The sequence below is a fragment of the Venturia canescens genome, chromosome 5 (assembly GCF_019457755.1).
Source record: "Venturia canescens isolate UGA chromosome 5, ASM1945775v1, whole genome shotgun sequence".
Taxonomy (NCBI): Eukaryota; Metazoa; Arthropoda; class Insecta; order Hymenoptera; family Ichneumonidae; genus Venturia; species Venturia canescens.
Genome location: NC_057425.1, coordinates 584,906 through 612,887, shown reverse-complemented (window position 1 = coordinate 612,887; position 27,982 = coordinate 584,906). Strand labels below are relative to the sequence as shown.

General features: G+C 39.2%; 4 protein-coding genes across 11 annotated transcripts in view; 1 reads left to right on the top strand and 3 right to left on the bottom strand.

The window, feature by feature from the left end:
• Positions 1-1,798, bottom strand: part of LOC122410626 (protein FAM102A) — a 29,903-nt gene extending 28,105 nt beyond the window's left edge. For all 3 annotated transcript variants that reach the window (XM_043418908.1, XM_043418906.1, XM_043418907.1), the window contains exon 1: positions 1,317-1,798. The gene's annotated coding sequence lies outside the window, so the exon portion shown is untranslated. The remainder of the gene's footprint in view (positions 1-1,316) is intronic.
• A 642-nt stretch (positions 1,799-2,440) lies between these two features.
• GAPcenA (GTPase activating protein and centrosome-associated) lies at positions 2,441-13,572 on the top strand. 3 transcript variants are annotated; one of them, XM_043418790.1, is made up of 16 exons: positions 2,441-2,919; positions 3,738-3,913; positions 3,999-4,161; positions 4,264-4,444; positions 4,606-4,789; positions 4,945-5,310; positions 5,396-5,671; positions 5,769-5,937; positions 6,124-6,365; positions 6,446-6,634; positions 6,776-7,087; positions 7,159-7,333; positions 10,666-10,856; positions 10,991-11,050; positions 11,158-11,349; positions 11,448-13,572. In XM_043418790.1, exons 2-16 carry the CDS (start codon positions 3,746-3,748, stop codon positions 11,664-11,666), a joined length of 3,087 nt encoding a protein of 1,028 aa, XP_043274725.1. In that variant the 5' UTR covers positions 2,441-2,919; positions 3,738-3,745; the 3' UTR covers positions 11,667-13,572. The 3 variants fall into 3 exon arrangements, with proteins under 3 accessions (XP_043274725.1, XP_043274724.1, XP_043274726.1); XM_043418789.1 differs by having other exon boundaries at positions 4,246-4,444; XM_043418791.1 differs by lacking the exons at positions 10,666-10,856; positions 10,991-11,050; positions 11,158-11,349; positions 11,448-13,572 and adding an exon at positions 8,387-9,102 and having other exon boundaries at positions 4,246-4,444.
• Positions 13,573-13,608: 36 nt separating this feature from the next.
• Hen1 (Hen1 methyltransferase) lies at positions 13,609-17,956 on the bottom strand. 2 transcript variants are annotated; one of them, XM_043418788.1, is made up of 5 exons: positions 17,489-17,956; positions 17,090-17,337; positions 16,822-17,010; positions 14,317-16,743; positions 13,609-14,238 (listed from the first exon to the last, which is right to left on the bottom strand). In XM_043418788.1, the coding sequence occupies exons 1-4, from the start codon at positions 17,804-17,806 to the stop codon at positions 14,358-14,360; spliced, it is 3,141 nt and encodes a 1,046-aa protein (XP_043274723.1). In that variant the 5' UTR covers positions 17,807-17,956; the 3' UTR covers positions 13,609-14,238; positions 14,317-14,357. The 2 variants fall into 2 exon arrangements, with proteins under 2 accessions (XP_043274723.1, XP_043274722.1); XM_043418787.1 differs by having other exon boundaries at positions 13,609-14,216.
• Positions 17,957-18,870: 914 nt separating this feature from the next.
• LOC122410576 (U1 small nuclear ribonucleoprotein 70 kDa) overlaps positions 18,871-27,982 on the bottom strand; it is a 41,694-nt gene continuing 32,582 nt past the window's right edge. For 2 of the 3 annotated variants that reach the window (XM_043418805.1, XM_043418807.1), the window contains 3 exons: positions 23,260-23,485; positions 22,090-22,397; positions 18,871-21,907 (listed from right to left, as the gene is read on the bottom strand). In XM_043418805.1, coding sequence (XP_043274740.1) covers positions 21,319-21,907; positions 22,090-22,397; positions 23,260-23,485 — 1,123 coding nt within the window. In that variant the 3' untranslated portion in view covers positions 18,871-21,318. Of the gene's footprint in view, positions 21,908-22,089; positions 22,398-23,259; positions 23,486-23,830; positions 26,282-27,982 lie in introns of those variants that run through there. The other variant, XM_043418806.1, reaches the window with a different exon arrangement.

The following is a 27,982-nucleotide window of genomic DNA, read 5'->3' as shown; positions in this document are numbered from 1 at the left end:
GCTGCATGAGACTCGGCTATGAGATGTTCCAGGCGAAATCAACCTTGCTGCGACCTTCACGCGAGTTTCCTCTTTGTCTGGAAGACTTTTAATTTTTTTTCAATCATAATCCAATCGTTGTTGCTGCTTTCACATTCGTGTACCGCAATCGATTTATCACAGCGGATTTTCAGATATTCCACGTGCGAATGAAATTTCAAATGTATTAATTGAGAAAAATGTGCTTTCGAAAAGGATTTGTGCAAAAAATGTATAAACAGTTCCTTTTTTTTCGAAAACACGAGTCAATAAAACGGGAACGATGGTTGCGAAGAGACGAAAAATCAATTGATAATTTAGCGATAGAACTGTTCCGGTCTCGGATGCCCTGTACATTGAAATGTATAGATGCACGTATATTGTGATTAAAGAGAATTTTTCTCGTTGCATCGTCGAAACGCACTTGAAAAAGAGCAAAAGAGAATAAAAAGCAAAAACTCTCTCAACTACTCTCCCATCCGTCACGGCGCGTTACATTTACATCGTGAATTCGACGTCGCGACGCACCGTCGCTCTCAACGACGTTTGCTCCAGTTTCGGTTTTTTTTTCTCGTTATAAATGGTCGTTTTTGTCTGATTCGTCGCCACAGGGGATCGTACGGCTCGCTCATAAACCTTGAAATCCCAATGGAATTATGCAGACTCCCGACAATTCAACGGAGGACCTACTACTGTATGTTACAAGGTGTAAAGAATTGGGCAAATCTAAGAAAATATCATAACACGAGTGCTACTTGTGAAGCAACAGAATTGATGGACGAACGAGTGTAAAATAATGGTGGAAGTTTGCTATAATAGTGTGTACACGCAAAAGACGCGATGATGGAATAAACGGTGTAGCGAGGTCGCGAAAACAGCTGTCGCAAAGATTGGCAGGTGTATTTGAAACGTATTCGAAGCAGACTCGACTTCGCCTTGTATAACCTCAATTTTGACGCGGAAACAACGGCTTCGACGAGAGCACCGTGTACTACAGTTTTATTTCAGACAGAAATTTCTCCGGTTACCTCGGCTTCGCTGTTTTTTTAACTATCTAGCTCTCTTTGCGCGTAATCGAACGCAAACGAGAGTCAATCTCTGAGAATCGACGCCACAGTGTCTCCTTGGTTAAAACGTTTCTCCACCTCCTTCCCCTTCGTTTCACGAGAGTCTCGACCAGACTGCTCTGGACCAGAAAACCTGTCTGGCTTCACGAGGCATCGAACGCTCAGGTTTTACATCACTATTTTTCGTCTATGTATACGCATGTTCACGAAAATTATTAATAAAAAGCTTACCCCTTTTGTCACACTATAATTCACAAATGAGTTTCGTCGCTCACGACACAGCCTCATCTGATAAACGATCCCGAATACACCTCAAACTTGTCATTCGTCATTATGAAAACAACCATGTTGTAACACCCCGCAGAAAGATGAGAGACGTTCGTTTTTTGTCTTTTTGGTGTTTCCTCGATTATCCACTACCCCTCTGCGGCCCCGTTACGAACGCTCGCCATCCGCGCGTTTTCCTTTTTACTCCTCGCACACCACAAATATAATAAAAACACAAGTCACAGACAAATGTGTCCACGCGTCAATTGAGCAAGGATAACACTCGAAATGGACGACTCAACGAGCCTTCGAAGAGTCTTTTTGCGTCAGGAAACACAACACAATGACGGAAAATAGGGAGGGTAATAAAACGAAAAATTTTTTTGTCGTCGCTGGATTTTGCGATCGACACCGAGTCCCCTCAAGCTCTGTACGTGCCTGAGGCTCTCTGCTTACTGACTGACGCGAACACCGATGTCACCGATCATTCGTGGCACTAGGCGATTCGGGCGACAACTATTAAGTGTTTTTGGAACTATTGTTGCAATGCTCATAGCCCGCAGCGTAGCGTTAGGAAACGGAAGCTCATAAACAATATGGTGGAACTCGTCTCTTATTCCACCATAATTACCATTGTTTTGTTTGGCAAAATTATTTTTTAAGATGACTCTTTGATAGTCGTGCAGTAAAAATTTTAGAGGCTGTGTATTAATAAAGCAGCCCGTTATTACTCAATTATCGATTTATCGATTTCCTATTAATAAGTTCCGACATCTGAATGTTTAGATTTGAATGAAGATTTTTTTCCCACCACAAAAATGATGCTGTCCCAGAAGTTTTTTGAAAATCGGCTCGTAATTCAAAATTTCAACGGAGTTTATATTGTTAACTCTGATCAACTACTCAAATTCTCAGTATAAGACTGCATCACATTACGCATTTCATGATAAATTTTCATTAGATTTTGATTCGTTGAAGTCTGTTATAATGAAGATTGAACGAAACGTGATTCAAAAATTCAGACTTGCGACGAGCGAAAGTATATGGCGACGGAGCAGTACAATCGACTTCCGGTCACGATCGTTCGGTCGGTGCACTAACTGAATGGCCGACGTTGTCTCGTCTCGAGAAAAGTCGTTTTAAAAAAAAGTCTATTGTGTGATAAACGATGGGTTTGGAGGAGGAGGAGGAAAATAAGAATTAAGAATTGGACGTGAGAAATACGCGGATGGATGGATTTGCTATCATAGAGAGTTGAGGAGAGTGATTTTTTTTCAAAGAAAACGATATTCCGGTGTCCTCAGTGGTTTTTTGGCATGTTTGTGTGCATGTGTGGGTACGCGCGTGTATGTGTATACGAATTCTGTGAGAACTTGACGTTTCTCTGGTGAATTTTTCGTGCGTGCTTCTCGCTCGCAGACCTCCGTTCAAACGAACAACAGAAAAGATACAAAAAAATCATCTGTTACATCGATAATCGTTCGTCGCGACGCTTAATGGATACATCAAATCTTGCGATTATGTTTCCCAGATGATCAACGCGTAAAACACGCAACGCGAACAATCGGTATGTCAAAATTATCACCCATGGTTTTTGTTTTTATTTTTAATTTATTTCCCCGACAAAGTCATTGTCGACGGTTTCTTTTTTTCCTTTTCCGCGAATCCGGGGGCGTTTTTTTTCTTGATTTTCATCTCCATGTTTTTCTTCGTATTACGCTAATTGCGTTCGCTCGATTGTCACGCCCGTCTCGTTTTTTTACTTGACTTTCCACGTTTTCTTTCAATTTTCGAAATTCTGCGATTTTTTATTATGCGAAACACGCGTTTTTAACCGAATTTTTATTTCTGTTTAACCGAAACCCATAATTTTTTCTACCATTCCGAAAATCATGTTACAAATTGGCAAGCGCTGATCAAACTTTATCGTTTCTCAAGATTTTTGTGAAATTTGCTTTTCTAACAAGTCTTGAATATGCCCCATAATTGATTTACGCCCTTTAAAAAGTGGGTAAATTCTACGTGGTGTTTCAAATCGTTTAAATAAGATTTTTGTGTCATATCTTAGTCAAATCATCAGAATTTTTATGGTTTAAAAGTACATGAAAAATGTTATTAAGAAAATCACCTATGGTCAAGATTTCATTCGCATACTTATAATACAAATACTAACCGTAGTAATCAATGATTGTACATATGTTTTAACAATTTTTTTCATCTTCAAGAAAGAATCAAGAACTTGGAAATTTTTTTGACATTTCATTTTAACGCTCGGCAATGTGATAACATTAAACATTATATAATGACATTTTCTATACTATAGTAGTTCAAGTTGTCGCTCACAAATCAGAATAGTTGTGATAAATTAGTGATTAAATGTTGTAGACTCAGTTATGGAGGATAGCGTGAGCGTTAAGTCCATGGAATCGGTAGCAACCAGTGACGAATATGAATTTGTGACAGAGAAAGGAAATGGCAAAAACCAAACTTTGCTGGAGTTACCAAAACTAAAAATTGCCAACAATGGTAATCTGGAAGATTTGCAAAACGATTTGCGTGAGGTAAAATGGATAAAAAAAAAAACTGATCCATTGTTTATGAAATTGATGGTAGAAAAACTGAAGAATTTTTTACATCGCTTCGTAGGTATTGACGGAGGAAACAAAAATGGATAACCCTGGTGATATTAAAATTATGGGTGTTTCTCATAATACTAGAAAAATAGGACAGAGCAAATTTTATGAAGTTACTCCGTGCGTAGCCATGGAAAAGCAGGATGTCATGAAACCTGATGATTATGGTGAAGAAGGTATTTAAAGACTTCTACATTATTTATAAACTTTTGATTCATCAACGGGTGCTGAATTATTGGGAATGATTGTTGGAAATTTAGATGCACATATGCCAACAGACGTGCAGCAGGAATGCACAATATTTAATGGTGTAACATATCTCGGAGCTACAAAGGTCAACGCTCCAAAATCAGAGAGCGAAATCCAACAAAATATGAGTGACCTCAATGCGGAACAAGGAACGAAAATGGGGATGAAAGTTTCGGTTTCGATACCCAGCAGTTCCCAAGGCTCTGTCGTGTACGTAATTTGTCGATTTTGCTGATTACGAAAATAATCAGTATGGTATACGAAAAAAAAAAAATAAAAAAACAGTATAGAATAGTCTTAATCGATTTCCGAACCAAGTATCCGCGTATATATAAGAGAATACTTGAATCATTGCCCGTTCTTATTTTCAGTCTGTACGACGCAGCAACACAACAGGCAATAACTCATTACGAGGTGCAAAGAATTTTGTTTTTTGCTCGTGGCGATAGTGGCGGAAGTTGTGCTGCGTGTTTTGGATTCACGTGGTCCCATGGCGAGACGCGGGAATCTGCGGTTCACCAATGCCATGTTTTTCGATGCGATATACCAGAAGCTGTGAGTTTTTTTTTTTCTTAATATCTGATTTCGTATTGGTTTCAAAATTCTTTTACTTTTACGGATTTTTAATATTTTTCAAATCAAGAAGCACCCAGTTCGTTCTGTCGATCGATGCGAATCGATCGATACAATAAAATCATATACTTTTCTAGGTCGGACAAGTATCCACATGTTTTCTCAAAGCTTTCCAGAGGATTCCTCGGTCCATGACAAATTCCTTGACGAGCAGCGATTTCAATGGTTTCAACGCTGGTACGGAAAAAATGAATTCACGAGTTTTTATTTTCGAAGTGACGTTGGAAATCAAGGAGGAAGATGGCAAGGGTAGCTATAGCACTGTACCAAAAGACAGAAATTGCTTCAAATTACGTAGTAACGTATCGAAGCAAGTCTGCTTTAGTATACAGCAAGTATCAAACAAAGATGGCGGTAATTCACTAGAGGTTGAAAGATGTTTCGGAGTCCTCGTTAGTCCTGGTCGTAATGTGAAACACAGTGATATGCGGCTTCTCGAAATGGTAAAAAGAGTCTTCAGACTTCAAAGATGTTACGAAAACCCTTCAAGTACTAAAAAATGTTTGAACAACCTTTTTTTCTGTTCAGCAAATAAATCCCCCTGGATCAGTGCTCCAGGATAAACAATGCTACAATATTTGTGGTCGCTGGGATCCTGCGGACCCTGCTCTTGCGAATCTAAATGTCGAAACCCGAGATGGCGAAAAGTTCATGACAGTTGCGGTTGACCTTGTTATACGAAGAATTCAAGAACCAGTCAGATTTCAGATTGAAACTTCGGTCAAGGTTTTTCCTCAAAACGAACGATTTTGGTATTTCACTAGAAGAACTCTAGTTCAACAGTTTTATCTCAATTCCAAAGAGGTAAAGTTCGTTTATCGATCGAGATAATAATTCATTCATCTTTTACAAATAATTGTAACATGATCAATTTAAAAAAATGTAATATTGTTATTCACAGATAATATCGGGCGATGGTTCTGAATTACATTACCAGGTACAAAATATCGAAACGTCCGGTGAACTTGACAGAAATCGATTGAATCTTGCCCTCAATTTGGCGTCCTTGATCAGATCTCCATCACTCACGAGTATTGATACACTGACACCGAAAGAGGAAATCGATTCTGGTACGTAAACTAGATTTATCAAAACAAACGAATTTATTTCTTGAAATACTGCTGCATAAATTCTTCAAATTTTGATGTAACAAAGTCATTAAAAAACTTTCCTACTTAATGTCCAATAACGATGGTTGGCGAGCATCCAGTAACAACACAATCTTTTTCTTACAAATATTGTTTAAACAATTGTAGACGGAGACGAGCCAATGTTGAGCGGTACCGGTGAAGTGTCGAAAGACTGTTCAGCCGGAGAATTGGCAAGTTGGGGAGAGGTCCTGGACACCTGGCAAGTGAACGAGCACCGTCCGAAATTACTAATTAAGTTAACACGCCAGGGAATACCGGAAGCTCTACGAGGTGAGGTTTGGCAGCGCCTGAGTAATTGCGACACGTCTCAGGAAATGATGGATAAATATAGAACCCTCGTTACGAAGGTTCGTAAAATATCTCAACTTTGAATAAAATCGAAAAGAATGGGATGAAGGAATGAACTAGTTTTTTTTGTTTCAAATAGGAGAGCAGCTGTGAGAGCGTCATTTTGCGAGATATCAATCGCACTTTTCCGGCCCACGATTTTTTCAAAGAAACCGGCGGCCTTGGACAGGACTCTTTGTACAGAATAAGCAAAGCTTATGCAGTCTACGATGAGGAAGTCGGTTATTGTCAAGGACTCAGTTTCCTTGTTGCGAGTCTTCTCTTGCACGTGAGTTATGATGCCATTACAAAACAGTTGATTAATTTATGAAAACGTGAAAATTTTCTTTAGTTTTATAACAGTAGTTTCACTACAACTGCGTTTCAACGTCAATAAATTCCATGTAAATTGATTTGTCATTTTTTTTAGATGCCAGAAGAGCAGACGTTCTGCGTTTTAGTAAAACTGATGTACGATTACGGTCTACGCGATCTATACAAGGATAGATTTGATAATCTTCATATGAGATTTTATCAGCTAAATCGTTTGATGGAGGAACAGTTGCCAGAATTGTACAAGCATTTTTGTGAACGCGGAGTGGAAACGCACATGTTCGCTGCACAATGGTTTCTCACACTTTTCACAGCACGTTTTCCTCTCTATCTCGTATTTCACATTCTCGATGTATTCCTTCTCCAAGGACTGGACACTCTGTTTCAAGTTGCTCTTGCTCTGTTAATGGTAAGAAGGAAAAAAAACAAACCCGTAAAAGTGAAGCGAGTAGTAATAACAATAACTCATATTTCTTACAGCTATGCAAAAAGGAACTTTTGCAGTTGGACTTTGAAAGTATTCTAAAATACTTTCGGGTATATTTGCCGAAACGTTGTCGCAACGAGGAAGTTTCGCGTTACGTAATGAAGCTCGCGTGTTCGGTAACTCTGAAGAAGCTGAAGAAATATGAGGCTGAATTCACGGCATTCAAAGGTAACTTCATCTTCTACGTATGAGACGAAAGAAACTGTGCCATCGTACGTCCTCAGGAGAGGACAAAAAACAATTGGGAAAAATCAAAAAACCTTTCCTATACTGTTGTTAATCGTGATTGTGGCGATAACCTTTATGTTGTATTGTCACGCTGCACGGGTATTCGCACGGCCTCGTTATCCGTAGTTTGTGTTATTTGGGCTTGGATCTCCTTCGAGAATATTATGATGATATTACGTTTCGCAAATAGCCATGCAAAGTTTTCAAGAAATGCAATTTGCGGATAACTCCATTTTTAATTCCAAACGTGGCAAATGTTTCGATTTTTTATTTCATTGTTTGGTTCTCGAACGATGTTCAGTCCTTCTCTCCCCTTGGTTGTGAGTCTCTTTTTCTTGCTACTTTCCTCTGTACCATTAGTTTAGAAAGTAGAAATAATCCCAAGTGATCCACATGCTTGCCTCGAAATTATGAACATTGAAAGAACAAGCGAATGCGAACAAACATGATCACGGAAATTTCTTGTAGAGTTCGACTGACTTAGGATCTGGGATGGGCATTGAAAAACACGCTTGGATAGAAAACCGGATATTACCTGATTTAATAAAATGCTCAGTTACGAAAACCCCGTTGAATATTAAAAATACAAAAAAAAATCTTTTTCTTCATTTCTTCTGAAAATGTATTTAAAAAAGTGACATTTTTCAATTAAGTTTGTCGATATGAAAAAATACGTCTTTTAAAGGAATAAACAAAGTAGATCGTCCGAGAAAAAACTGATAATTCTCTAGTTTGCAAAAAAAAAACTTGGGGTTCATAAGAAATTTGACGTTTAAAAAACGTCTTTTGTAAGCGTGGCGAGTGCATGTAAAAAAAAAATTTCTAGTCTTCATTGAACTGTACTTTAAGTACGGTAACGAGTAGAAACGATGCAGCGATCGAATAAAAATGATGGAAAATGAGGGCTCTTCAAGTCAAGTGAAAGAAATTCGAATAAAAAATGGAAAAAAATAGCGGGCGGAAGGAAGAACAAAATGAAATAATTTTTTACAGAGTGCGGCGGGAATAACGAGAGCGGATATCCATCCTGGATGACGGGATTCGAGAAATACGGTTGTCGATTGGGCAACTACTTTAATCAGAGATTCGGTCCGTCCGATATTTATTATCGAAGAGTCGCGCAGACCGAGTCCGTTTGAACAGATGTAAATTTAATTTTTTTTATCTTTTTCTTTCGCCAAAGCGGTTAAATCGTTGCATTAATTTAAAGATTTATATTCGAAAACGCAAGCGCAATGCACGAGTGCGTTGGGATTTTTATTTTTCTTGATCTTCATTTTATTATCGCCAAAACGGTGCGTCTATTGTTTCAAAAACCATTTCTCGAAGACCCAGAACAAAAAGATATGCATCAAATTGCGGGACGGATATTCTGAATATTTATTTTGCTTTGTACATTTCCAGTGACGTTTTAAAACACATGCTTCTTGCGCGCAGTGATTCGAAAAAATGCATTTCTCTCCATTCGGTTTTGCTTAATTGTCGTGAGAGAATTTTTGTTTTGTTTTTCCACAATCTTTTCGTTCAGCTTTTCGGAGCGCGTATACGTGTTTTTGAAAAGATCGAGAGAAATGCATTTCGCCTCTCACTGCCATTGTACATCACCGTTCTAGTTATACATTATTACACGTATTATTTATTGAAAAGAAAGGAACGAAAATAAATGAAAAAAAAGATATGATAAAAAATAAAAACACATGGTCCATGCAGTCTCGTTAGTTTTTCTCGATTACCCTTTACGTCCCTGTCGTTGGTCCCAACATGGAATTCAATCAAAAATTTATTTGAAACAAAAACTTTGCCTACTTTCGATCACATTTGTGCTTTAAATGGATTACACAAACGCTTAAACTTGTTCGTAATCGCAACCGCTTGTGTTCGCAAATGCATGTGAGCTTACTCAAGGGAAAATACGGAACACTGCTGATGTTCACAACCGTTGGATCAAATTTTCAAAAACTTATCGTTTTATATGAAACCATTGTAAATTTCACGAGCGTGTTCGGCTAACCGTGATTTTCATGCAAACACACAAAAAAGTCGAAAGAATTATAGTAGAGGAAATAAAATTAATAAGTCGAGCGGTGAAACAATTGCCCTCGCGCTAATAAATTTAAATAACATTCGGCCACGAGTGCATTACGAACTATCGTCCGGGGGGGGTCTCTCGTTAAAAAGGTAGCTGATAAGAACCGTATATGATGCAATTGTCAAAGTCGCGTCGCGCGTTGATCATTCAGTTATGTTCCTGAATTACGTACAGAATGCGGCTGTTCGTTGTTCGTTCCGAATAAGCAATCGGAAACGTCAAAAAAAAAGCGGGAGTGGCTGTTTTTACTTTTGTTCTTCATCAGCGAGACGGAATTTCGGTAATCAATCGTTATCTCCGATAAAAAGAGTTTCATAAAATAAGTCGACATCTCATGCGATTAGATTAGATATGAGTTTTTCAATTTTTATCTACACTATTTCTTTCACATTGTTGCAAAAGGAATTGAAAAATATATTCCTGTAAAGGAAAAATGAGAAAACCAGTCTTTTTGAATCTTGCTAATCTCAACGCGGTTGGTGTCGTATGAATGTCACGATTATTTCATTGTGATACCGATATTAGGGAAAAAAAACACGTATCTTTTAGGGCTACTGCGAATGTCGAACATGTACGCTCTACAAATGACCTCTCTCTCGCTCCTTTATTTTCTCTTTTTGTGTGTATTTTTCCGTCTCTCACTCCTTCTCTCGCTCGCATTCTATGCGTGCGGCTGAAAATGGTCAACGTTTTAGTTTCGTAAGCGATCAGGTCAGAGTTATAAAAGCTATGCGCCAGACTCGGCAAAAGTATCGTGTGTCGATTTAGTTACTCTCCTCTCGAAACGCTCGAACGTTCTGTCTCACGTTTATCGATGTTAAAATGAGCCACATTGCCAGAGCCGCCTTACAAAGTGAGAATTATAACGAACCAATATCCGCATGAATTGAATATTTCGTATCGTAAATATTGTCGGCATAATCATGTGATTATCACATTTTTCCGTTAAAACTTTTATCAAAATGTAATTTTGATTTTTTTTTAAATCAAAAGTTGAGCCACACTGCAAAATATCATGACGCGTATACTGAAAATCGTTTAAAGTTAAAAAAAAAAAAAGTGCAACTTGAATCTATTTACACAGTGGAATACTAAAATTCTGAGCGCATAAACTATTGTAAGATACGTTTTTTCTTTTACGTCGAAAAATAGACAGCTTGTTTATTGTTTGTTGACGTCTCAGAGGCTCAAGAGAATGCAGACGAGTACAGTAACGAGGTAGAACAGCTGCGCGGAGTGGTCACGAGAAACGAAGAAGAAAAACAGAGACTCGAGGCCGAACTTTTCCAGGTGAAAGAGATGCTGCAACGCGAGGTGGCTCGAGCCGATACCGAGAGCAGAAGAAGTCTTATTATCATTACCGAATATAAACAGGTAACAATACTGTCAAATCCGTACACAATTTCTTCTTTCATTATTCAACGAAGATCCGAATGGTCTGAGAGATTAAAAAAAAAAATCTTTTTATCATTGAAACGGGACGAAGTTAATTTGAGCCTTCCTTTTAGATATGTCAACGTCTCGAGGACGATTACAACGCGGCAAAATCAACTCTCAGCGATTTACGAGTGAGTGAAATTCGAACGATATTGAATATCCAATTAACAGTATTACGGACATAAATGGAGGAACGTTTGATGCACACCATTCCGATTCCATATTTTTTTTGTGATAGGTCAAAGTTTCAAAATGCGAAAAGTGCAAAGAAGTACTGAACGAAAGCTCCAACGTACCGACAGACATGATGCACCCTTTAGAAAATCGTACAGATCCGATGCTTCACAGAGCTCAAGAGAGGGTACGGGAATTAGAACTCGAGCTTGCACAGACGAAGCTCGCTCACGTTGAAGCCGAATGTAGAAATCAGGTAAGCAACGTATAAAAACAAAACCAACGAATAATCATCTAAAATCTTCCTTTTATAAAAATGTACTATGAAAAATATGTTTTTCTTTTCTCTCCTAGGATCTGACGCATCAACTGCACGCAACAGCTTCCGAGCTCCAAGCGGCTCGAAACAGCTGGCCTTGGTTGAGTAAGACGTTGTCGAGTATCAAAGAAGCTGCAAACAAGAGGGACGTCGTTATGGGGCCGGGTGTTTTGAGACGTGAGAGTGCGCCGGGTGGTGAAATGCGCCACGCATTGCATTCACAAAGTCGCGACAATTTAAAAGAAATGGTGTAATCGGTCCATCTTTTACAAAAAATTATAAACCTGAAGCATATTTTACAAGTAGAGGATTTTTCCAAGTCATGAGATAGGAGAAGCGCGGGGTCGAAAATTTCGGTTTCCTATTGCAAATAAAGAAGATGTAAAAAAACTGATAAAAAATCCAGGGAGTCTAAAAAAATGGAAAAATCCATGATATTCAATGGGGATCGAGAGCACGAAAGTTCTGGGCACTGTAGCACGATACTTTTTCCCTGAAAATTTATAATTTACATAATCATATATGAAGAAAGAGAGAGGGAGAGTGGGAGAGAGAAAGAAAAGAGAAAACTGCTACTCCCAAAATGACACTATACATTATTGATATTATTACGAATTTCGAAACAATTAACCGTTAAGAAACTTTGTTACGTTTTACAAGTATATTCGTTTTTATTGAAAGTCCGATTAATTCGTTTTCGAACGGACGACGCGCATGCCATTGTAAAATCATCAATGTTTCATTATTATTATTATTATTATTATTAAAGTAATTGTCATCGAGATTGTCTAGATTTTATAATTTTCTTTCTGTCCGTTTTTTTACGTTTGCCGTTTTCTTGTCATTTTACCATTATTACAAACTCACCGAAACTCATCAAATGACGTATTCGAATTACGAAAAATTCAACCATTTAAATGCGTTCGTTATTTGTCGGAAATTTGTTTCTTTTGGCACGTAAATAAAAAAATAAAAAAACTGCTCAGCAAAATGGTGCGATGAAAAATGAATGAGGAAACACAAAGAGCAAAATAAACGCGCAGGACAAATATCTATGATACTATGTTAAAGTATTATAAGTGTATATGCTGTGTTTTGTATGGAACTAGTCTAAGGATCGCCTGGGAGAAAAACCATTTTCACGAACAAAATTCCGAATGAAAATCTTGCGAGCTCAATTGGAGGAGGAAAATATGCGCTCACGAAATGATCAGAGCCAGCTTTTTTTTTTTTGATCGAGACAAAAATGAAAGAACAAACTATATTTGACATTCCAAAGAAATTCTCATATCAATTAGGAAATGTCCATATTTACGAGCTCGAGTTTTCCTCTCATTTTTACGAGATTATTTCTCATCTGTTTTATTCTTATTTTTTCATGTGCTAGTAGATCAAATTCTCTCTAATTTATCACAGACGTGTTTTAAATTATTTTTATTTTCAAATTTCTTCTAAAGCCAATTTGTTGTGATTTCCCTAGTTATTCGTATTAAATGAAAAAATTATTTCACGGCACTAGCCAACTGAATCTAATCCATTGCTATCGAGACTCATTGAATGAATATTACAAATGGATGAATTTACATTCACAATTAATACTTTGCACATTTCCAAGTTGCCACTGAATTGAATAGTTTTTTCTTGCATCTTTAATTTACTTGTATTATTAGTTTTTCCGTACTGCCAAAATGCATAAATCAATTTTTTGGAAAGAAACTCAAAACAAATTTGGCAGATGATTGATTAGAATTTTTAGGGTGATAAATACGAGGGATAGAATTTTCGAGTGCACGCCTAGTGACCAGAGTCACCGTAGACAAAGAGAGACAGAGAAGAGAAGGAAACAAGTCGTGTATAATGAAAAACGATTGAGGGAAAAGTCGAATAAATTATTTTAATGTAAATATCGAAGATTGAACGAAATATATACGTTTACGCTAAAGCTACAAAATGAAAAATGTGTAAAGAATCTCTTGGTTGTTCCCTTTAACTCCTTCCAAAAAAAAATGTAACTTACGACAGCCTGTCATTTAATTTTGCCATTATCGAAATATAAATACGTTAAAAGGATAAACATGAAATAAAAAAATATACAGTACCGTCCAAAAGTTTGGAAACGTTGTAACTTTTTCGTGTATAATAAAAAGACGTTCTCTTAAATCGGCGTACTGAAATGAATAACCATGTAATAATCACTTAATAATAATGAATTTTTATTATTGTTCATTTAACCAGAATCTCCGTGCCACTTCAGAATACGATATGCATCATCACTCGGAGGCTCGATATGCAGTATCAGTCTTGGGATTTTTTTATCCTTACACATCAATTTCCTCGACATAAAAAATATCAACGGTCAAATAAACACTAATCTTAGGAGTCTTCGCCTGAGCCACGTAATTATATGAGATAGAAAATAATTTTCAAATTCAAGGAAAAAAAAAAATATGCTCACACACGCGCACTTGATAAACTTAACATAATAATAGACTCTTGAACAAATTAACTTATGGCACTGACGAGATCTCAAAACAATGTTTGTCGAGTTTTACTTTTTTTTCTTTTAAAGAGTAATTATCTAGATGAAGACAAATAATGGCCTAATCGTATGAAAATATATGAACAATGCTTTGTATTTTTTTCTTCTTTTTTTTTTTTTGATAAAATTGCACGTGTGCGTTTAACGCTCGTGCGTCTTTTGAATGCGGTATTTTTGAGCTTGAACCGAACCTTTTTCTCGGAGCTATCGACGTTCGCCCGTCGCAATCCGCTTTCGCAAGAACCCATAGTAGTTGACGAACTCACTGAACAAAAAAATGTTGGAAACTTAATTTCCCACGATAATTTTTTCATTCAATCTATTCGTGCATACATAAAACGACATTGAACTCTATCACTAATCACCTTAATATTTATTTGATGTTCATCAGGATTCGATAGAGTTCCTAGTGATCTCCGCTGACATTCCAATCGATGCTTTCCTCGCTGCTCTCGACGAAAAATTCGTGAAGGTTTTCCTCGTCTTCGTTTCCGTCATCATCATCATCATCATCATCATCATCATCTTCATCATCATCGTCATCATCACCGACGGCGTCGCCATCGTCGTTTTCGGAGTCTGTGCTGTCGAAACCTTCATCAAGCTCGGGAAGTCCAGCGTCTCCAGCAGCGTTAACGTTCAATCTTTGGTTTTCATCCTGTTGACGAAGCTGAGGAATCGGTCGTCGCCCGGCTACGTTTCCTCGTTCAAGAATTCTCAACAGCCAGACAGGAAAATCATTCTCTACCGCATAAATATCATTTTCGTTCTCAATATCATTTTCCAAACCATCGATCAACGGTTGAAGATCATCGTCGAGCTCATTTTCTACTTCGGGCGCTGCAACGTTATTGCCTTGGCCGTCGCGATTATTGTTCGCCAAATCACCGTTCTCCACTTCGGCGTGATCGAGGAAACCCGGACGAGGAACTTCGGCGACACTCGGGGATTCTGAATCCGAGGATATTCTGTCCTGTGCTATACTCGATAAATCATATTCGGGCGTCGTATCTTGCATAGACGCGGAATTTGGATAGCCCGAATCCATTATTTCCGGTGACCAACTGTTAGAAGGTGTTTCCGGTGCGTCCGGCCATTCAGGTTTTTCTTCAGATACGGAAAACCCTTGTTCGACTCTGCTCGCACCGCTCGCTTGCGGATGATCATTGGACCCGTGAAAGATTTGTGTTTGAAAAATATCAGACTCATTCGAGATTTGTTGAGCCGTATTGTTAGATTTTTTCGAATCTTCTTGCATTTTTGATGTATTCCCTGATAGTTCTGCGCAACTGACGTTACTTCTGAGACTTAAACTTACGGGTGTTCTCTGTCGTTCCAAACGTGCGGCACTGAAACTTCTCTCGGACTCTACGAAACTCTCAGACAGATTGGTATCACTGATCGCTAAGCTCGGTTCATCGTTCCCGATATCCGAGGACTCGTTACCTCCTTTTAGTTTCGTGACTTGACCGTTGCTATACATTTCGTTAACTTCCGGTGGAAACCACTTTTTAACAGTACGAAAACTTGTACTCGAATCAGTTTCCGTTGACGGAGCGATTTCGCTGTGCGCCAACGACGTTTCACTTTGACTTTTCTCGGCAACGGGAATTTTAGGTGAACTCGAACATTGAGGATTTTCTTCGACGTATTTATCCGTTGAATCGTCCGGACAAAATCTCTCCGGTAATTCTGTTTTGTGTTGGATCTCTCGAGAATCCTCGAAAGAGCCTTGAAGCTCCGTACAATCGAATTCCGGATTCGTAATATCGCGCGGACACGTTTCATGCGCTTCGTTCCTCGAACATTCTAGATTAATACTGCAAATGCTACCAAGTTCACAGCCGCTCGTTTCAAGATCAAGTGTCGAGAGACCCGATATCCTTACAAGTTTTTCTTTTTCACTTTTGATTAAGCTCAATGATCCTTCGATCGCTTCTACGTTTGATATCAAATCTTTCGCCTCGCCTATTTCAAACGAAGAATCCTGACGATTCGACTCTGTATCCCAATCCGGATCCGATTCAAAATTCGAGAGACGATTCTCGGAGGATGGAGGATTGAGAGGCCATGTTACTTCAAGACCGTCGAAACCGTTGATATCGAGGGTCTCGGACGAAGAGAATTCAACTTCAGGGATGTTCGAGTCCTCCTCGGGTACCAAGTCGTTTGATGCTACGTCGTTTATACCGGTGGTAATAGCTGGAACCCCATAATCATCATCCCAAAATTCATCGTAATTTCCCTCGACGTTGTTTTCCCGCCAGTTATCAGAGCTATTGTGAAAAAGGGCAGTGTTCCAGTCGAATTCCGGACATCGTTCATCCATTTCCGCTTCAAAGTCATAGTCGGAAAATGTCGTTTGTTCTGGACATAAAATCATGGGGCCTTCGTCACTCTCGCAAATTGTCCAACCACCATTCACCAAAATTTCTCGCAAAGCTTCCCCGGTAATATGGAAACTTTCTAATTTTTTCATCAAATCTTCCAAAGGATATTCCTCAGCACCTTCGTCGTTCGTTCGGGCGAAGTTTCTTATGTGATAAGTAGCTTCGTCCAAAATTTTCTGCTCATCTGATCGATTATCCACGCGATATGGATATTCTTGGCTTGTCACGTTTTTCAATAAACCATCAACTCCAAAGATCATCTCTACTTCGGACGGTATGTTTACTCTCGTGAATATTGCCATTTGCGAACAACAACCTAATTCCTCGGTTCCTGGGGGTCCTGCACCAATGCCTTCAAAACTCACGTTATATTCTGGGTATCTCGTCACGATGTTCTGTGCCCTATTGAAAAATTGATTATCCAGCTTCGTTTTTGAGATCCGTTATTAATCACAACATTGAGAACTTTAACAATCTTACCAATTTTCAAACTGTTCTCTGGTCCACTCGAATTTGTGGTCCCAGTGCCGCATATCACTTTTTTTCATTCTTGGAAAAAGTACGTTGAAATCAGCATTCGGAGTTGTTATAATAGCGACTAGGGGTTTTATGAAACCAAAAATATTGTACGGAACATCTACTAGCGTGTCAGGATACAAATGTTCGATCCTAGGTAAAAGAAAATAAAAATCCAGTGAGTGATTAGCCGAATACGTTAAAACTTGAATCATTGGATAAAAAAACTTACAATTCAATGGCAACGACGGCATCACAATTGGTCAAAATTTTATCTCTATGAGTGACGCTGCCTTCGTAAACGTGTACCACCAATGGATTTTGACGATGTTGTAAATAGTCGGCGTTCAAAGGGATTGCTTTGTCTTTGTGACGATTCAGAGTCTCTCTATCGACGTCTATGCAAAGAATTTCTTCGATCCCTGGGGTATTTTTTAAGTAAACGAGGAACCCAAGTTCCGAGCAACCAAAATCTACAACCTTTGGAGAAAAAAGCGGATTAAAATTAAATTCTGAAATCTTTGAACCTCTTCAATATTCATTAGGAGTCAAGAATTCTGGGATTCAAAAAACACGAGGACGTCTTTTTTTTTGGTTTACATTTCGACGAGGTCAAATTCAATCGACGAACCTTTTTAATTTTTTTGTGATATTTTACATCGGTGAGTACTTTGACGACAGCGAGGTAACGCTGTATAAAAGCGGGTGGTGAGAAACGAGGTGCTCGGGGGAAATCATCGTTGTCTTCATAATCAGCGTCATACAGGTCGCGAACGTAACTATTTTGTTGACAATCGTTGACTTTACATTGAGGGACCGGCGGTTGCGGCGAAGAGCACGCCTCCTCGTCGTCGCCATTTTTATCTTTTTTTGTCAGTCTGTTGCATTGATAATTGTCGTAAACAATTTTCCCAATGAGATAGAGCACATGGAAGAACACGATAATCATATTCGCTGATGGTATATAAACGTGGAATTTTGGATGATACTGAGAGCCTTACATCCCGGTAAACGAAATGACATATCAAAGGACACTCGCGGCCATATTGTTGTTGCTCCTGTCTCCCGTCTCTCCTGTGGCGCTCAATGTGAGCTTCTATTCGTTCTAACTTCTATTCAAACGGGCCAATCGCTTTCATTCTTAGAAAGCAGATCAGAGCCTGTTTTGTTATTAGAGGTCATATCGGTCATGTACCGTGGTGTACGGCGTCACATTTGGACGTTGCGACGTTGAATGGTTTAGTATTGTTTATTAAATGGTTTTCAAAACTTGTTCCTTTCAATATGAACAAATAGAAAAATATTGCTCTTTTATGAACAAATATTATGCAATGGCATTTCATATACTTCTGAATAAATCGTGGTTAATAAATGTTACGGTTTGTTTACGCTTCATGCGGTCGTATCATGTGTTTCGACCAATATAACACACTCTTCAGACGAATAAAAGGACTACAAGGACCCTGGAGATAACGGTGTGGGCGGCGCCTTTAGTGTCAGCAGGAGGGGCTAAAAAAAGTAGGTCGCAATGCGAGGGAAAAAGGATTGTGGAACCGGTCGGTACGTGCACTGCTATGTATTACCATTCGTTGATTTCAACAACATTGAGAGAACGGAGCATAGCATACGCTGAATAATTTCCTACTTGATTCTCAGTAAATAAAAATCTAAAATAATCCGACCCTAAACTTACAATATGTTGCCGACCTTCTACAATGGGGAATCTCATCGGGTTCGAGTATTGGCACCAAAAAATGATTGAAAAAATCCAACTTAATTTTTTGTTAATAACTTTCGGTGATTTTTACAACCAGTTTAGAAAATTCAACCCAAATCCTTCTTTTACTGTATTTCGATGAAAAAAAAAAATACAATTTTGAGTGTCTTGTTCGTCATCTACAAGGAATTCGTCTCGACGGTTACTTGTATTTACCATTGGCTAATAAGATTCGTCCAATAAACTATTCGATCTATCAACTTCGGTTGTGGAGACAAGAATAATAAGCAGTTGGATACAAAAACTCTGCGTTGATATATATATCCATATATTTATATACCGAAACAGTATATAATATATATATATGCATATATATTATAATTTATTTCATGATTCAATAATATTAAAAATAATACAATTATTATCTATGATTTCGCAATAGTGCAGTCTACATGGAGTTGTTGCTAAACCAAGCGACGCAATTTTTAATAATATTCATATTATATACACGATTCAAAACGCGTGCATAAAACTATTCATCATCTCGTCTCATATAAATTATAGTTATCATTGACTTTCGCACTCGCATTGATCTAATTTTAAATTATCAGCGAATATATATTTTTGTATGTATTCTATTATTTTCGTACACATATATTTATATATATATATATATAATGTTTATTCATATGTGTATATATACACGCGGTTTTTGCTTTTTAGTGATTACAATATTTCGGAGTCGCGGTTTTTAACACGTCGTGAGAAAGTGGATTTTTGCGATATTTTCGTTGAATAAATCTAGATTTTATCTTTTAAGATTTTTTTTTGCTGCAATCGAAATTTGAATGAATCGCGACATTTGTAATTGACCCGGCTTCCTTTTGTATAACAGTGCAATATAAAGCGCGCATTTACCGGACTCGGAATTTACTCACGAGTTGAAATGCATCAAGATCGGTCTCTTTTTCAAAATTGTATTATTCTTTTGTGCACAAACGTGCGCGATCAGTGAGCTTTCCTTAATTATGCAATCTTTCTCGAACGCGTAAATATTTCTGATTATTATACGCCTATTTAGAAAAAAAAAAAAAAAAAAATTCTTGTCATTTCGTAATATATTATGCAGAAGAGATCGCTTATTAGCTGTTTTTGGGTTAACAGCCCTCAGGAACATTGAAATTCATTCGACATAAATTGCGATGAATTTTCATTAGATCGCCATATAATGCATGTATATCTCTACAGAAATTCGTAGCATTCTCAATTTCCACGTATTGTTACATTCAATAGGATACTCGTCATATTTAAATAAACATATATGTATGCATTATTATTAATCCACATTGTTAATCAATATATACATATATATGTTTGTATTTAAATAGGAATGAAATTATTTACACGAGGGGAAAAAGGGCAGAAAACTGTCTTCTGTAAATCTCACTCTTTGCTCAAGTCCTCACTGCAATTCAGATTGTCAATAGCTTTTTTTACCTAATCAACGATACTTGTGTGTGTGTGTGTGTGTTTTTTTTTCTTCTTATTTCTCACATCGAACTTTCGATCTAGACCCTCATTGTTGTTCTCGCATCGTAATAATTACGATTTAACAAATTTATTAATATTATCGTTTGGCACTGCCGTCAGGAAATAGCGATTTTCCGTTAGAGACATTTGTTTCTCTTCGCGTTTTTCGGCACGGAGAAAAGATGCGATTTAGAATAATTCGAGTCGAGGCTCTTTTCACTTCTTCCACTTTCCATATAAGAAATATTTTTCAATTTTTTTTTCTAGACGCTCGCGATTATGGCGCTATAGAAATTTCGAACTTTCGAGTAAGCAGTCCTCCTTGAAGGAAGGAGTTCGAGTTTTTGGCTGTTTCGGAAGATTCTATGCGTTTCCGCTGTTAGCCGCTCTTTCTTATGGAAACGAGGGATTTCGTAGCTACAAGTAGAGAAAAAAAAAATTCTCGCAGATCGGAGACGAGGACAATAGCCGAAATTGAGCTTTGATTTATTTTCGTTTCTACAGCTATTGAAATCGCAATCGCATTATGAATAGTCGTAATCGACAGAGGGATTTCATCCCTCGTCGTTTTGACGCGAAGCCCATTTCGACTCGATCGCCTGGATTGTTTTTTTTTTCTCTCGTACAACGACAATATTTTTGGCATGGAAAATTGAATGCGTCTCAAACGAATGAAAAATAATAAAAATCAATATTGAACACGACGTTTTCTACGCGTTTACTTTTCCGCACCGGTGCACACGGTGTCAATAGATTTTTACTCTTGAAAATCTAAACTTAATCTAATTGAATGATTTGACGGATTCCAATGGGATTCAACCGATTTCGAAGAACTTGTACTTATCTGATCGATGTTAAATCGTTTCAAATGACTTTCAGCAACTTGAAATAACGCGCAAGTCGATTACTTTTCAACGATTGAATGTTAATTCGGTAATATTCGATTGTTTCAATCTACCTCGAGGAAGATGGGAGCAAAAGTGCTCGTTTCGCGATTATCGCGCGTCAACGAAGGCCCGCGAGTTAACGATAAATATATATCACAATTGGCAAAGTATAAAATTGGGTATCGAAGAATAATTGCCTGGTTTCGGAGAGACAGGACTTGTGGTAGGAGGATCGCGTGTGAAAAATAGAGCATCATAGATTGAAATAATATATAAATGCATATGAGAAAAAACTCGGTTGGATAATGATGAATGGGAGAAGGAATTTCAGGCGTAGGATTGATCCAAGGAAATCGCAATTTTGTTGCCTTTCTCTACCCAATTTCTTAATCTGCCTCGTAATTCTTCGAGGCTCTTGGATTTAGCTTTGTTGATCCTTTTGTACTTGACGTCTTTTGGCTTAGTGACGGATCTGTGATTGCTCATAACCCTGTTGTACGTGACCTGTGCCTGTTGGCTCTCGTCTCTCGGTCTCTCGGCGATCGTCGAGTCCGCTTCCTGCGCGAGACGCTCAAAACTACCGTAAAGATCCTGGAGTCTGCCTTTCCCGCTCGGTCCAATTATTTTTCCACCTCCACCGCCTCCGCCTCCGCTGCTGCCCCCTCCTCCTCCTCCTCCTCCTCCTCCCCCGAGTACTCCCCTTCTATCGTCCATTTCTGTGATTTCCGCCGATCCCGATGGATCCTGCTGATTGTTCTCGCTGTCAACGTCCTCCTCTACCGAATAAACTGTCTCCAATATTTCCGGCCTTCTCAAATAACCGTTGCTCCTCCGCATCGATGAATATTTGCTCGATGGTTCGACCGCGTCCGACACGGAACGTATCACCGTCACGTCCGTGATGTTCGATCGAAATCTGTAAGTTTTACAAATTCAACGAGATTACACGTGTATGTAAACAAAGGAAACGTTCGTATATCAATGAAAAAAAAAAAAAAAAACTCGTCGAATCAAGCGAGAGAGTCCGTACGAAAAACTACTGAAATTGATCGTAAATAAGTCTGGCTCGGGAGTTGGTACAAGTTGCAAAAATATTACCTGGGCGGTGCAGGATCGTCCGCGGCTTCCTCGAGCACGACCGCGCTGTCGCTGTCGCCGAGACTGTCCAGACGGTCCAGAGCGTCGCAAGGTGGCGAGTCTCTCGTACTGCTGCTTCTCTCTGCCAAACGACTCTGCAATTGTCTTATGACTCTTTGTTGTCGTAAAATAATAGCCTCCCGCTGGGCAAGACTCGCCTCTATTTCCTTCTGTTTTCTGCATAATCTCGACTCGAATAACAACAATTGTGACGACAGGGTGCGCAACTGTTCCGCTTTTTCTCTCGTCAATCTCGCTACGAGATCCTCCTGAATGACAAAAATAGACCATAACTCTATTATTTCCCATACCATGACGATACCTTGTTTTTTGTTTTTCTCGCTGTCGCGGGGTTGCGCGACAGTTTCGATTTTAATATCACTTGTTTTTCATCTCCGACTATATAAAACCATTGCAAGATCGATCTCGACTCGAAGAAAGAATCGCGAACCGTGTTCTTCGCGATCGTAGATCTTTTTTTTTCGCAAGTATAGATCATTCTGTACGAGTGTGTATTTTCTGGTTGCTTCAAACGTTTATATATGCAAATGCTTCTCGTGAAATATCCCTTTCTCACGTTCGTTCGTGTAGCACGACTCGTTATTGCAGCGCAGCGAGAAACATTTTTATATTGCTGAATATACGGCGTACGCGATTTCCCTTTTCACGGGATATGTATCGTGGGATTGAACGTATCGAAAAATATTCGGGAACACTCGAGATTTTCAGTGAAAATTCTGGCAATAGGAATATTTTATATTTCCTCAGACTCACCGGTGTTGGAATCGAGACGCCTGACATTCGTGAAAAATTGTCGATGCCGCATTTTTTCAAACAGGACTCTCGTAATCGTCAACGAATTAAATAATGCCAACGGAACAGAGGCTGAGAAAGGGGAGAGAAAGAACCAGTCGAGACCTTTTCTCATGAGGATTTTATCGTCCGACGACGCGGGTGTCTAGACTCGAAGAAAGATTCGCGGCGGACTTTCGATACGCGAACCGCGCTCATAATTAGAAAGTGTGCGTGTTAACTTCAACGATCAATGACGTAGATAATCGATCGGCGGGCGGAATAATGGAGAACGAAGCGCTTCGGATACGGAAAGCGGGTCGGAAGGGAATAATTTACCTGTAATTTAAGAGTCCTTCGCCAGGCGAGCATTTGATGCGCCTGAGCCCTTTGCCTCGCCCTTAACGCGGCTATAACTGATTTTGCTTCCTCCAACGACGTAACTTCAACCTCGATACTTTCGCGATTAAGCTCGTGACTCGTTATCGCCGTGCAATCGTTGCTTATACGACCCTCGGTCAGCGTTCCCAGTGGATGGACGCTCTCCAACGAGCTCTCGTCGAAACTGAAAAAAATAAGCAAAGAAAAAAATCAACTCGATTCGCTGTGCCGCTCGCAAATAATGCGCTTTCTTTCGCACAACGTTTTTACACACGCATATTTTTTTTTCATTCATTCTCTAAATATGTGAATTTCGTCACTCGTGGAAAGAATCATCGGAGGTTACATTTATTAGAGATATATCCTGCTGGCATTTTTCATTTTTCCCCAAAATATCCTCGCGCAGAAGAATGTCCGCTCCGCTATCGGCATACCCCTTTTACGTATAAATATATGGTCTTTTTTATTGTTCACTGCAAACAAAGGCTCCTCGCCTCCCTAACAACCTCTATCTTCTTCGTTTCCTTACTGTCTTCGGGCTTGGAAGATCACAGCAGCAATTCACTTCCTCTTTGTGAAAGACGCGCAGGCTATAGCAGTCGATTTCGACGAAACAACGTTCGAGCTTGAGATTCGAGTCAGATTGTTGATGTTGACCGAGGATCAGCCGGATCAAAGAAGAGCTTGGTTCGGTAAACCCTTGAAACTCAATCACAGGTCACAGCCATTGTTGGCCGATTCGATATTTGCGAACACCGTGCATCTCTTTAGCGTTGCAAATACAATCGAGTACCTTTTATCACAGGATTTGATTGCTAATCATTCATTAAATAGTAGAATTAATACAAACATTGATAAACTTTAGTTCAATTGACAGACGAAGAGGTAAAATAATATCGCTCCGCGCACATACACATGTTCGACTGACGGGACGATGAAAAATTCAATCGCAAGTCATTCGCGTGAAGGATACAAATTACATTTGGTTTTGCCCACAATTTTCTAATAAGCCGTAGGTTCGGATCAAATAATCGTGTTTGTCTCGACATAAAGCCTCGTTTCGAAAACAATTAGTAGTTATAATTGCGGGGAGTGCCGACGAATGATGTTTTCCAATCAAGCGTACTGCGCGCTCGTACTAGCTAATACATATTTGAGCGTGCTGTGCGGTTTATTTGTGGTCGTGTTGGTTGGAAAAGTAAGAGAGAGATGACGAATTACTGGAAATTTCGGAAATATGCCGGTAGGAAACGCGACAACGTTTATATCACATTCCGGTAGAATGATTGCGCGGTCAATGTTTAATAAAATATTTCAACAGTTATAGATTACTCTCGTATCTCAGTTTCGTTACATTTATGGAATATTTATTTTTTTGTACGTCTATACAGGAAGAGAATTGCAATACTTTTGCAGATTATTTCAACATTTATTTTGAAATATAACACGAGCGTTACGGCGAATTTTACCGTGCTGCACGGTAAAAATTTCCGTACGAGTGTTTATCACTTTATTAAAGTGTGTAAATCACCGATTCGGTGTACTACGGAATTTGGAAGCGCCGTTAAATTTACCAAACGTTTTGTAAATTTTAGTATGCGTATACCGTAAATTTCATTGTCTGCAATATTTACTATTATTAAACTGAAAATTCCATAAAATATTGAAAATTTAACGTTGCGTTACAGGAATAAATATTTTTCGTTAACTTCTCCCCGTTTAATTCTCTTCGTGCGTTACAAATGTGAGTGCTTGTAACGAAATATCGAAGGAGAATTGAGCATTTTTAAGAGAAGCAAGTAATTTTGGATACAAGTGAAACTCGGTATAATATCGTTGACTAGTGAGGTTTGGAGATGAAACGTGGAAAAGCAAAAGTTTTACGAGTACAATCGGTTTCACGTTCAAGATAATCGTATTTACGGCAACCGATGAAAACGCGTATAATCGATAGACAAAGCGGATACAAACGGTTCTTGGGTTACGTGCCAAGTGGGATTATCAATCCGTAGTATATGTACGTTTAGACCATTACCGTTTTCGGGCCGATCTAGAGGATTCGGATCGTGAAAAAAACGATTGCAGAGCAAAGTTACCCTTTCAATTTTAGCGTGGGGTGTGTTATCGAGGAATGTAGATAAATCAAGTAATATTAAAATTACATGGAAGGCGTCACATAAATCGACACTCTCCAACGATTTCAGCTTCGTGCCAAATTCTTGCGATTTATATACGTACGCTGAATCGTACACCGCTTCACAATGGAGGATGAAAGCTCGAAAGAGAACTAAATCGTGAAACTAGGCAAAGGAGAATAAAAAAGAATAAGTGTGGTTAAGAGTATGGGAACGATAAAGCGCCATTCGTGGCCAAACTTATCTGTCTTGTCGTCGTTCTTTTTTTCCGCATCTTCTTCGGTTCCTCTCGAACTTTTCACGTAACGGAATTTCTTTGCGAGTACAAATATCGGTAGAAGAGTAGCGAGCATTCGATTCGATGGTAACCCGAGAGCATTTTGTCACGCCGAAACACTCATCATCGACAACTTCGCTTCTAGTAAAAAGAGACGAAGCGACGCGCGGATGAGACGAAGAAGGAAAAGTATGAGAACGGCGTGCCAGCAGAAGAATCGAATTTATCCTCCCTTCGAGAAAATAGCTCTTCCGTCTTCCGAGCTTTTCCAATTTCGAGCGTAGTTTTGCTCTAGTGTACTTTGACCGCTCTCACCAAACTCGTCCACCGAGCTCGACGCGCGAATTGCAACTGATGCGAGTGCGAGTTTGCGAATTTCAGTTCGAACTACCCACCGCACGGAATGCGTTCACCGTATTGGAGAACGCAGACCGCTCGGCGAACAGAAGGCGAGAGAGAGAGAGAGAGAAAAGGTGGAGCAGTATTGCAGAAGGTGGAAAGGGCGAACGGTACAGTCACCCTCCGTCTTTGGCGGATTCGCTCCCTTGAGCGGATTTTCCGCAAACGTATTATAAACACGAGATGGTACTGTCCGTATGTATGTATCTATATAATACGGAGTATATATGCGTTGTCCGATGAAACGAGGTCGTTAAATGCACGCAATTACAGTATACGTACGTATATGCGAAATGAAAAGGGTGTCCGTAGCTTGAGCTTCGGATTGATAGGAGCAAAACTCCATGGAATTATAAAAAGCAAGATCCTCGGGCGCGTTCATCTCCGATGCTGCGTCGACGGGATATCGATTAACCAGCAAATATTTATGTTTCGTGCTTCACCAGAATTACGAAGAGCGCGTTCCTGATTGTTCGGACACCCCGTACATCTATTGAAATTTTCTGCCCTCTGTTTTAAAGGCGACTGACTCGAATATATACCTATAGGTGAGGTGGTTTATGAGGTGCGCGCTATCATTCCACGCGAATCCCAGGTGGACGTGCCAGAGGGTGTACGTACTTCGGAACAAGCGAATAAGGGGCCGAGTCCCGAACACTACCACCTTTTTCTCCCTCCTCTCTTTCACTCTTCTACTCCATTGCTAATTGCGAAATTTTCAACGACCTTTTTTTTCTACGACACATTCACACCGTTCCTTCTTACTCCAGAAGTCAAAAGTATTTTACAACCCTCTGAGTTTGCGCTCTCAATGAAGCGTATCACGGAGCTTCAAGTTTTTTCGCATTACAACTTTAATTCATTAAACAAAATTGGATAATGTATTCAAAAACTTTTCACTCTTCATTAACATCTGTGAAAAAAGTATGGAAAAAGCGGTTAAAATGTTCACTCTCGGTATACGCGTTCGAGTTCTTATTCGCCGAGTTTTGGAGCGAGGGGGAAGAGGCCGGAAAGAGATGCAAGGCGGTACGCGAGGACTGTGAGAGCGTTTAGCAGCCAGCGACAGGTGGACGGACAGATGCGTTACAAATTATGATAAAAAAAAGATAACAACTCGAGGATGATTCGTTGAGGCGCGAAGGGGGATTGTGTTATTCTCTCGCGCTCACGAATCGATCGAAAAAAATTCAGGTAAGCCTCAAAGTATAAATGCTATTGAACGCAGATAGATTTTTTAAAGAGTTTTCGGTTTTTTTTCGTATAATTTTACAATGTTCTCCGCGTTCCGGTTGGGTCGGCGCGCGACATGCAACTGCTGCCAAATCCGCCGGAGGAAGCTCTCCCTGTGTACGCGGCGGGAGTGCACGTATATACATCGATTCCACCCTCATCCTCTTTCGGTACATAGTTACATGCAAACTCGCAACAGTTATGCGTCGTCGTAATGTGACAAATACCAGAGTGGAACGCTCATCAGTTCAGACAAACTCATTCCACTCTCGAGTATAGAGAAAAAAACGACTAAAATATGAGCTCTGCCTTTAAGTAAAAACACGGTTTATTGAAAAAATACAGATTCTTTTATGAAAAAGATATCGCAAGGGAGTTGCAACCGTTGGCGATATAAATAGTTGGTTGAAAATTATTCGAGAATAATACGAAAATTGGCCGGATCCTTCAAGAATAACATGAGCTATTTGAGGAAATGCCTTTATAAATGTTCAACCACCCACAATCGCATGTAAATTTATGCTCCCGAATTATACTCGCGCCGTTACGCATTTCGAGAAGTTTGCTTCCGCGCACTTTATAAGCGCATAATTGGCCGAGGAATGTCAGGATTTCCGATGCTGATACATGATAAAGC